Source organism: Musca autumnalis, unplaced genomic scaffold (genome assembly GCF_047663935.1).
Source record: "Musca autumnalis isolate F117 unplaced genomic scaffold, ASM4766393v1 scaffold_3, whole genome shotgun sequence".
In the NCBI taxonomy this organism is placed as follows: domain Eukaryota; kingdom Metazoa; phylum Arthropoda; class Insecta; order Diptera; family Muscidae; genus Musca; species Musca autumnalis.
The window spans coordinates 35,272,731-35,283,538 of record NW_027411866.1 but is presented as its reverse complement, the minus strand read 5'-3'; the positions used below and the strand labels follow the sequence as shown (position 1 = coordinate 35,283,538).

Genomic DNA, 10,808 nt, shown 5'->3' with positions numbered 1-10,808 from the left:
ACCATAAGCCATATCTGTCCACTCCTTCAGGTACCTACCCCACAAAAGTTCAAACATGTTCGGAAAAATTGGGCCACGATAACTCTTGATGGGAGTGACCGATTTGGTCCATACTTTACACATTCTCATAATATCTACCAGATATAGATCAGGTTCGAATATGGACTATATTTGTTCAGTCCATCCCGTACCTCCCACACAAAATTTTGGATAAGTTCACTTTAAGACCTGCTATTGAATCACTTTGATTTTTGTTGAAGCAACTTACATTCGTTGCCTCAATTACGATGGTAAAAGTTGTTTCAGGGCCAAGTCCATACTTCTTGAGAAAACAACCCGAGGGGTGTAAAAACCCCCTATGGCACCCCCATGGTATATGTCGGTCCATTCCTTTAAGTACCTTTTCCGCACAATTGTTGAAGTTTAATCCTAATCAATATTTTTGTCGGTTCATACGACCAAAATTTTGAAACCCCCTAAATACATAAGTTTTTTTTTTGTGAAAAAAGTGTTTCAATTTACACAGGCTGAGGGTATATCTCTGTCGGCAGAGCCGACTGATACTTTCTTACTTGTTTTCTTTTATTAAAGTCTGTTTTGTGTTTCTTTGGAATTTTTTATGTACCTATGTGTCTGTTGTGCTTTTGCTTTTGTTTCTATGACTTTCAATAAAACACCACCATACATAAATGTGTGTATATATTAGAGATAGCGCTTGCTAAGCGGTTGCTGAGAACAAGTGAGCATACATTTCAATGTGTTTCAGATTGAAATTTACGCTCCCTTGCTCTCAGAAAGCGCCCACTGGTGCATGTGTTTGTTTTTTGTGTTTTGGCTTTTGGGTTTGTATTTGTGTGTACCCAAACATAAAATTTGTTTGCATCCAAACATATGACTTATTTGCACCCAAACATATAATTTGTTTGCACCCAAATATATAATTTGTTTGTAGGACCCAAACATATGTTATGTTTGCGACTGCTTGCAAACAAATATATGTTTGCTGCAAAATATGTTTGGGACATATGTTTAAAGAGGCCTTTTTTCTGTGTGTACAAAATCTTTAAAGCATCTTTTATGGACATCAGATTCTTAAAGGGTCTTCTGTGGATAGAAGACCTTTTAGGGCCCTTTGATGGACAAAGGACCTTCGATGGACAGAAGACCTTTAATGGATCTTCTTCGGAAGGAAGACCGTTAAAGTGCCTTCTTCTATGGACAAAAGACCTTTAAAAGTTGTTATATAACAAAAAGAACTTTAAAGGCTCTTCTATAGCCAAAAGACAATTAGGTGCTTTTCGTTAGGCAGAAGAAATTTAAAAGTCAGAAGACCTGTAAATAATCTATTATAGACGCAAAAATTTTAAAAGCTCAAAAGGTCTGCAATGCACAAAAGATTTTCTTAAAGTCAGAGGACATGTAGAATCCCTGCTATAGACGCAAGATCTTCAAAAGCTCAGCTCTATAGGCAGAAAACCTTTAAAACTCTTCTATAGCTTTCCTGAAGACAGAGGATATTTAAAGGGACTTCTATGGACAGCAGACATTAAAGGGTCTTCTTTGGACGCAGGACTTCTGAAGGGTCTTTTAATTTAATTTAAAGGATCTTCTTCTTTTTCGGACGGAAAACCTTTAAAGGATCTTTTATGAATGGAAGACCTTTAAAGTGTCTTCTTCTATGGACAGAAGACCTTTAAAAGCTTTTATATAGCCAGAAGAACTTTAAAGGCTGTTCTATAGCCAAAAGACATTTAGGTGATTTTCTATAGGCAGAAGAAATTTAAAAGTCAGAAGACCTCTAAAATTCTTGCTATAGACGCAAGATTTTTAAAAGCTCAAAAGATCTGCAATACACAAAAGAGTTGTTTAAAATCCCTGCTATAGACGCTAGATCTTTAAAAGCTCAAAAGCTCAGCAATACACAAGAGAGTTTTATAGCCAGAAAACCTTTAAAAACTCTTCTATCAGGCATGTCACAGAAACGAATTTCGATCGATAGTGGAATTAATTCCGTATTTAGCTTCTTCAGAAAACGAAAAACGTAGAATTTTTCGGAATGAAACCACTTTTGAATTTGCAAACGGAATTGTATTTTTATTATTTTTTTTAATTTTTTTTTTTAACTTTAAATAACTCTAAAAACACTTAGAAATAACAAACATTTTGTTTCATTAACAAATTTACATTTAATTTCATATTTAAACTAAATAATGAAGTGTTCCGATTTCAAAAAAATCGATCGGAATCTGAAGAAGCTAAGACAAAAACGATCGAAATGAAATTACGGAACTGAAACCATTACGATCGGAATCTGCGACATGCCTGTATATTCAGACGACCTTTAAAAGCTCTTTTATAGTCAGAAGCCTTTAAAAGCTTTCCTGAAGACAGAAGAGTTTTAAAAGCTTTATTTTATTTAAAAGACCTTCAAAAGCTCTTCAATAGCCAAAAGACATTTAAAAGCTCTTCTATAGATAAAAGACTTTCTATAAATAGAAGACATTTAAAAAGTCTGGTATTGACTGAGGATAATTTATAAGCTTTTCTATGAGCACAAGACCTTTAAAAGCTCTTCTACAAGCAGAAGACCTTTAAAAGGTTTTCTATAGCCAGTAGACCTTAAGAAGCTCTTTTTTGTAGCCAGAAGGGTTTCAAACGCTATTCTATAACCAGAATATAATTAAAAGTTCTTCTATTGTCAGTAGAGCTTTTAAAGCTTTTCTATTATTAAAAGATCTTTAAAAGTTTTTTGTGGCCAGAAAACTTATGCAAGCTTTTCTATAGACAAAAGACATTTTAAAGTTTTTCTATAGACAGAATACCGTTAAAAGCTTTTCTATAGACGAAAGTTCTTCAAACTCTCTTCAGTAGACATAGGAACTTTTAAAGGTCTTTTATAGACAAAATACCTTTAAAATCCCTCCCTTCCATAGGTCCTGTATAGGCATTTTATGGACTGAAGACATACATATCGTCACCATAACTAACAAAATACTAATTTTACAGGAGAAGCAACGTTATAAAATAAAAAACTTTTATGGAATATTAATCTTATGAAGGAGGGTATATGGGATATTATCAATCATATATGAATGGGAATAAGTAATGAAACCAAAACAGCGGAAACGCATGGGTTTGGGATCCGTCATTACAACAAAATCTGCAATGTTATCCCATGTTCTGAAATGCCTTTTCTTGAATAGGATCGTTATTTTTTTTAACGTAGAAGCTTGACATTTTGCCAGAGCATGTATTTTAGTCTTATGTATTAGATTCAATCAAAAAAATAATTTTGATATTTTTGGAGATACGACTTCGGGCATTTATGGTGACGATATATATAAAGCCCGTAATCGATTCATTTAAATGTTACCGCTATTAAAAGAAATTAACATAAAAAAAACATACATATTTGGGTCGCTACTGCATTTAAAAATAACTTTCGGCAATTTCCACCACCAAATTACCAAACAAAACATACTGAAAAAAATTCCATTGGAAGTCCAAAATTTGTTTATTTTTTCACTTAAAAAGAGAACACCAACAAAAAAGTATCACAATGCAAACATTATTAAAAAAACGCTCAAAACTTTAACATAGCATACAAAGAAAACATAGCAATTATATAGAAAGTACTCCAAGCTGAGGCCGAAGACCAAGCCGATGATGATGAGTTGCCATATGGTCTGCCATCTGGTCCACGATTATATTGGGTATTGGAATTTGAATAACTAAAGGGACCTGGATAACCTGGTTGGCCAGGTTGTGGGGGAACACCATCAAAACCGGGTCCACCAGGAAATCCACCAGGTACATTACCACCACTATACGTTTGACTGCGACCCTGGCCATCATTTACATTGATGTGGAAACCACCATTACCGCCATAACTGCCATATGGTACACCATTGGCATCTACACCGCCATAACTGTAACTGAAATCACTTTGGGGTGGTTGTCCTGGCTGGCCACTTGAACTTGACGAAGACCATGAACTGGCGCCCGTATGACCCCAACCATTTTGACCGGTACCTGTTTAAAAAAGAAATAAAAAGTAATTCAATTTTAGTTTGAAAAGATTTCTTGGAATTGTTATTTAAATTTGTCTTTGTTTTCAAAGTTTGTTGTTTTTTGCGTTTTTTGCGTCTTACCTGAACTCATTATAATTTGACTGACTAGCACGACACTTCCCAACAGACTGAATGGTGATAACGCTAACATGTTAACTTGTTTCGAGTTGTTTAGCAACTGGTATGGGCTGGTGATGAATTTCATGATTTTAAGCCTGACTCATTTTTCGTTTTCCTCAAATTAAATTGTTGTGATTGCTAATATTTGGGAATTAGGGGTGGGGGAGGACGAAATTTGGTGGGAATTAGATGAGAGCCCGGTTGATGATGCACTTGTTTTGTTCGTAAAGAAAAAAAAAAACACAAATTGTTGTTGACAGAGAGTGTATTGATGGATTCCGTCATAGTTGTTGGGATTGAAATTTAAGTGTTATTTTTGGGCAATTTAATATTAGGGGTATTCAGGTCATCCACAAGAATTAAAAAAAATATTCTGAGAAAATGTTGTCAGAAAATCTTCATTAAAAATGTTGTTGGTGTGAAAAAATATTCTTTAAAAAATCCACGTTTGTTGGTGTGAAAAAATATTGTTTAAAAAATCCACGTTTGTTGAAAAAATTTTGTTTAAAAAACCCACGTTTGTTGGTGTGAAAAAATATTCTTTAAAAAATCCACGTTTGTTGGTGTGAAAAAATATTCTTTAAAAAATCCACGTTTGTTGGTGTGAAAAAATTTTGTTTAAAAAATCCACGTTTGTTGGTGTGAAAAAATATTCTTTAAAAAATCCACGTTTGTTGGTGTGAAAAAATATTGTTTAAAAAATCCACGTTTGTTGAAAAAATTTTGTTTAAAAAACCCACGTTTGTTGGTGTGAAAAAATATTCTTTAAAAAATCCACGTTTGTTGGTGTGAAAAAATATTCTTTAAAAAATCCACGTTTGTTGGTGTGAAAAAATTTTGTTTAAAAAATCCACGTTTGTTGGTGTGAAAAAATATTCTTTAAAAAATCCACGTTTGTTGGTGTGAAAAAATATTCTTTAAAAAATCCACGTTTGTTGGTGTGAAAAAATATTCTTTAAAAAATCCACGTTTATTGGTGTGAAAAAAAATATTCTGTAAAAAATCCGCGTTTATTGGTGTGAAAAAATATTCTTTAAAAAAATCCACGTTTATGGTGTGAAAAAAAAATATTCTTTAAAAAATCCACGTTTATTGGTGTGAAAAAAATATTCTGTAAAAAATCCACGTTTATTGGTGTGAAAAAATATTCTTTAAAAAATCCACGTTTGTTGGTGTGAAAAAATATTCTTTAAAAAATCCACGTTTGTTGGTGTGAAAAAATATTCTTTAAAAAATCCACGTTTGTTGGTGTGAAAAAATATTCTTTAAAAAATCCACGTTTGTTGGTGTGAAAAAATATTCTTTAAAAAATCCACGTTTGTTGGTGTGAAAAAATATTCTTTAAAAAATCCACGTTTGTTGGTGTGAAAAAATATTGTTAAAAAAATCCACGTTTGTTGGTGTGAAAAAATATTGTTAAAAAAATCCACGTTTGTTGGTGTGAAAAAATATTGTTTAAAAAATCCACGTTTGTTGGTGTGAAAAAATATTCTTTAAAAAATCCACGTTTATTGGTGTGAATAAAAATATTCTTTAAGAAATCCACGTTTATTGGTGTGAAAAAATATTCTTTAAAAAATCCACGTTTGTTGGTGTGAAAAAATATTCTTTAAAAAATCCATGTTTATTGGTGTGAAGAAAATATTCTTTAAAATATCCACGTTTATTGGTGTAAAAAAATATTCTTTAAAAAATCCACGTTTGTTGGTGTGAAAAGATATTCTTTAAAAAATCCACGTTTGTTGGTGTGGAAAAATATTCTTTAAAAAATCCATGTTTATTGGTGTGAAAAAATATTCTTTAAAAAATCCACGTTTATTGGTGTGAAAAAAAAATATTCTTTAAAAAATCCACGTTTGTTGGTGTGAAAAAATATTCTTTAAAAAATCCAAGTTCATTGGTGTGAAAAAATATTCTTTAAAAAATCCACGTTTATTGGTGTGAAAAAAATATTCCTTAAAAAATCCACGTTTATTGGTGTGAAGAAAATATTCTTTAAAATATCCACTTTTATTGGTGTAAAAAAATATTCTTTAAAAAATCCAAGTTCGTTGGTGTGAAAAAATATTCTTTAAAAAATCCACGTTTGTTGGTGTTAAAAAAATATTCTTTAAAGAATCCACGTTTATTGGTGTGAAAAAAAAATATTCTTTAAAAAATCCACGTTTATTGGTGTGAAAAAAAATATTCTCTAAAAAATCCACGTTTATTGGTGTGAATAAAAATATTCTTTAAGAAATCCACGTTTATTGGTGTGAAAAAAATATTCTTTAAAAAATCCACGTTTGTTGGTGTGAAAAAATATTCTTTAAAAAATCCACGTTTGTTGGTGTGAAAAAATATTCTTTAAAAAAATCCACGTTTGTTGGTGTGAAAAAATATTCTTTAAAAAATCCACGTTTGTTGGTGTGAAAAAAATATTCTTTAAAAAATCCACGTTTATTGGTGTGACAAAAAATATTCTTTCCTCATTTTTGTGATAGTCCGATAATCCGCTAAAAATATTCCATTCATTGAACACCCCCAATATTTGCCAGAACAAAAACATTCTGAATCACATTCGCTTGTGATATTAAAAAATCTAGGCTACTATTGCACTGAAAGGGAGTAAGCCATGTTGTTTTTGCAATTTATATCTTCCCAATTAATCTGAGACTTCTAGATTCTCCACTTAGTTACTCATCACAATTAAATTGTTTAAATTTTTGTTTTTATTTATTTTTTTTTTTTCAAATCTATCGCCGAAATAGTAAAGAAATAAAATTAATTGCTTTCAAAATATGGGGAATTGATGTGAGTGAGTGAAGCTATTAATACGTCATATACCTGTGTTATTCCGCAGCTGGCTATTTTTACTTTGTGTTTTTTTATTGTGAGAATATTCAAAGTTATGTTAATTTAATGGCCAATTAGCGTAAAAAGCAAAGTGGTATAAATCGAATAAATTAAATGAAATAAATTTTTGTGTGGAAATGTTATTGTTGTAGTAGCATGAAACCTACGTAGAAGCGTAGGTTTGATGCTGGCTTGGCAGCTGCTGGCCGAAACATTAGCTGAGCCCAATTGAACATATTTTTTCTTGTGATTCGGATAATCTATATATATATAAAAGAGCTTAGTGAGTGAGTGAGTGACTGAGTGACTGAGTGACTGACATATCATCGCCCAGACGAAACCGCTGAAGCTAGAAAGCTGAAATTTTGACTGTGCGTTGCTGTCGGTGTGTAGGGGTGAGATAAGGCTGGGTTTTTGGAAATTCGACCTAGAAGGGTACGAAAAGTACTAAAAGGTACTAAATATGGTACCCTTTGTATTAGGCAAACGGGAAGAGCTAGAATTCTGAAATTTGGAATGAGAGTAACTGATGGAGAGTTAGAAAGAAGTACCAAAGGGTTTTTGGAAATTCGACCTATAAGTGTACGAAAAGTTACTAAATTTGGTACCAATTGTATATTTTGAGCGGATATAGCTACAATCTTCATATTTGGTATGGGAATCAAGGTTGGGAAGTGGTGTTGATATAAGGAAATGATTTTGGAAGTTCGTACTTATGTGTACGAGTAGTACTAAATGGTACTAAATTTGGTACAATTAGGATTTGGGCGAACGGATAGAGCTGAAAACCTGAAATTTGGAATTTAGATTACCATTGAAGTGTACGATTGAGATATGGGGGTAGTTTTGGAAATTCGTACTTATGTGTACGTAAAGTACTAAATGGTACCAAATTTGGTACAATTTGGATTTAGATAGACATGGAAACCTGAAATTTGGAATTAAGATTACTGACGGAGGGAAGGATTGAGGTAGCTCTGGAAATTCTTACTTATGGGTACGAAAAGTAGTAAACGGTACTTAATTTGGTACAAATTGGATTTGGGTGAACGGATAGAGCTGGAATCCTGAAATTTGGAATTTAATTAAATTTGGAGTGTAGGATTGACTTAGTCTTGGAAATTCGTACTTATGGGTACGGAAAGTACTAAATGGTACTAAATTTGGTACAATTTGGATTTGGGTGAACGGATAGAGCTGGAATCCTGAAATTTGGAATTTAATTACTTTTGGAGTGTAGGATTGAGGTAGGTCCGGAAATTCGTTCTTATGGGTACGGAAAGTACTAAATGGTACTAAGTTTGGTACATTTTGGATTTGGGTGAACAGATAGAGCTGGAATCCTGAAACTTATAATTAAGATTACTTATGGAGTGTAGGATTGAGGTGGTTTTGGAAATTCGTACTTATGGGTACGGAAAGTAGTAAATGGTACTAAATTTGGTACAATTTATATTTGGGCGAACGGATACTGCTGGAATCCTGACATTTCGAGTTAAGGTTACTGTTGGAGTGTAGGATTGAGGAAGTTTTGGAAAGTCGTACTTATGGGTACGATAAGTACTAAATTTGGTACAATTTGGATTTTGGGTAACGAATAGAGCTGGAATCCTGAAATTTTGAATTAAGATTACTGTTGGACTATAGGATTGACTTAGTCTTGAAAATTCGTACTTATGGGTGCGGAAAGTACTAAATATCGTACAATTTAAATTTAGGTGAACGGATAGAAGGTAGTTTCGGAAATTCATACTTATGGGTACGGAAAGTACAAAATGGTACTAAGTTTGGTACATTTTGGATTTGGGTGAACAGATAGAGCTCAAACCTGAAATTTATAATTAAGGTTAGTTATGGAGTGTAGCATAAGTACGAATTCCGTACCCATAAGTACGAATTTCCAAAACTAAATTCGTACTTATGGGTACGGAAAGTACTAAATGGTACTAAATTTGGTACAATTTATATTTGGATGAACGAATAGAGCTGGAATCCTGAAATTTCGAGTTAAGGTTACTGTTGGAGTGTGGGATTGAGGAAGTTTTGGAAATTCGTATTTATGGGTACGAAAAGTAATAAATGGTACTAAATCTAAATTTGGTACAATTTAGATTTGGGTGGACGGAGAGAGGTGGAATCCTGAAATTTGCAATTACTGTTGGAGATAGTTATTGAAATTCGTACTTTCATACGAGAAGTATTAATGGTATTACTAATAGAGGTGGAATTCGGATATTTGGTATTATAGCCGCTGTTGGTGTGTAGGGTTGAGATATGGATGTGCTTGTGGATATATGTACAATAAGTGTACGAAAATTACTAAGGATAGTTTCCACTATATGTAAATGTCATTTGACATTTACTTTTTGCGTCCACGTCAGCAAAAATGTAATAAAATTACGTCTCCACATTGCCTGCGTGGGTAGATATGGAATGTTTTTATTTCGTGTCATATGACATTGATAGATAGTGAAAACTACCTATAAATGGCATAGAATTTGGTCCAAATTGTTATTGTTTAAAGGGGTAGAGCTGAAATTGTGAAATTCGGTATTAGTATAGCAGTTGACGTTTAGAGTGGAGATAGAGAGGAAGTTTTGGAAATTCGTACTAATGTATACGAAAAATACTAAATCGCTGTTGGGATATAGTTTTGGATAAAAGGAAGTAATTTTAAAATAAAATGTCTCAAAAATTAACTGTTATATAGGGTAGCATCTTCTGAGTAATGGTTTTCTACATTTTGATATCTAAAATTCCAAAATTCGGTTGGAAATGAGGATAACATTTTCAAAATACTCATACCGTTCTAATAAAACATGGACTGGAATTTAAAATGTAGGCCGCTGTTGAAGTGTACAGGTTTTTTTTTTTAAATTCGAACAAAACGTGTACGAGCAGTACTTGAAAGAAATTAAATATCAATTCAAATAGGTATTAGTACATCAAAATTTTCAGTGTTCTCCATATTAAATATTGTTTATTTGTATATTATTCCTTTTCCGCTTACGAAGTAGCGGGCATTTTGCTAGTCTAAATTAAATATATCTTTAAAGAAGAAAATTTCCACTTTAACTCATCCAAATATCCATAACAATTTTTTAATATCTAAAATATTAGTTATCCCATATCGTATTGTACCACACACACCTACTTTAATGAAACATTAACAGGCTAATGCCATACACGCTTTGTTTTTCTTCTGTGTCTGCACGCAATTGTGTTTGCATGCGTTTTGTTTTGTCAAAACTCATTTTTATTTTCCACAAAACTATCGACGATGACGTGACATTGTAAACACTTCGAAACTCCTTCGTGCATTAAGTGTTACGAACAAAAACATCGTTTAAACAATTAAAAACTTTAAAATTACGCACGCTCAAATACAATTCCGGAAATGTTTGGATTCTAAAACAAATTATTACACATTAGTTTATTTGCCATGATTAGATTAGAATAGTGTGGGAAAAAAGGTAACACCAGTTGTAGAATTTTGCAGTATCAATAGAAATTAAACAAGTAAAAAAGTGTTAAGTTCGACCGGGCCGACGGAGTTTTCTTCAATTTCTTCAATCGGGCGCCACTCTTATATGGGGGTATTTGGTAACCACGGGCAACTCCTAATGTCAAATAACAGGTAGTTCGGTGAAAAATGTGGATAAAACTCTCAAAATACCGAAAATCAGGAGGTACCGTTATAATGGGGCTATACCACAACATGGACCTATGCTGAACATTTTTGGTAGAGTAGTTTTGTGACAACAGGGAGCCCAAATGTCACAT

The 10,808-nt window shown here is 32.7% G+C and overlaps 1 protein-coding gene across 2 annotated transcripts; it reads right to left on the bottom strand.

Moving 5' to 3' along the window:
- Window positions 1-3,490: 3,490 nt before the first annotated feature.
- On the bottom strand, window positions 3,491-7,038 carry LOC141396671 (uncharacterized). Of its 2 annotated transcripts, XM_073972300.1 has the most exons (3): window positions 7,017-7,038; window positions 4,152-4,402; window positions 3,491-4,032 (listed from the first exon to the last, which is right to left on the bottom strand). In XM_073972300.1, exons 2-3 carry the CDS (start codon window positions 4,273-4,275, stop codon window positions 3,584-3,586), a joined length of 573 nt encoding a protein of 190 aa, XP_073828401.1. In that variant the 5' UTR covers window positions 4,276-4,402; window positions 7,017-7,038; the 3' UTR covers window positions 3,491-3,583. The 2 variants fall into 2 exon arrangements, with proteins under 2 accessions (XP_073828401.1, XP_073828400.1); XM_073972299.1 differs by lacking the exon at window positions 7,017-7,038 and having other exon boundaries at window positions 4,152-4,411.
- Window positions 7,039-10,808: the final 3,770 nt, after the last annotated feature.

Coding starts and splice junctions, on each gene's coding strand:
- LOC141396671 (XM_073972300.1), bottom strand. CDS start 4,275: ATGAAATTCATCACCAGCCCATACCAGTTGCTAAACAACTCGAAACAA. Junction 4,033..4,151: donor TCAAATTATAATGAGTTCAG/GTAAGACGCAAA, acceptor TTTTTTAAACAG/GTACCGGTCAAAATGGTTGG.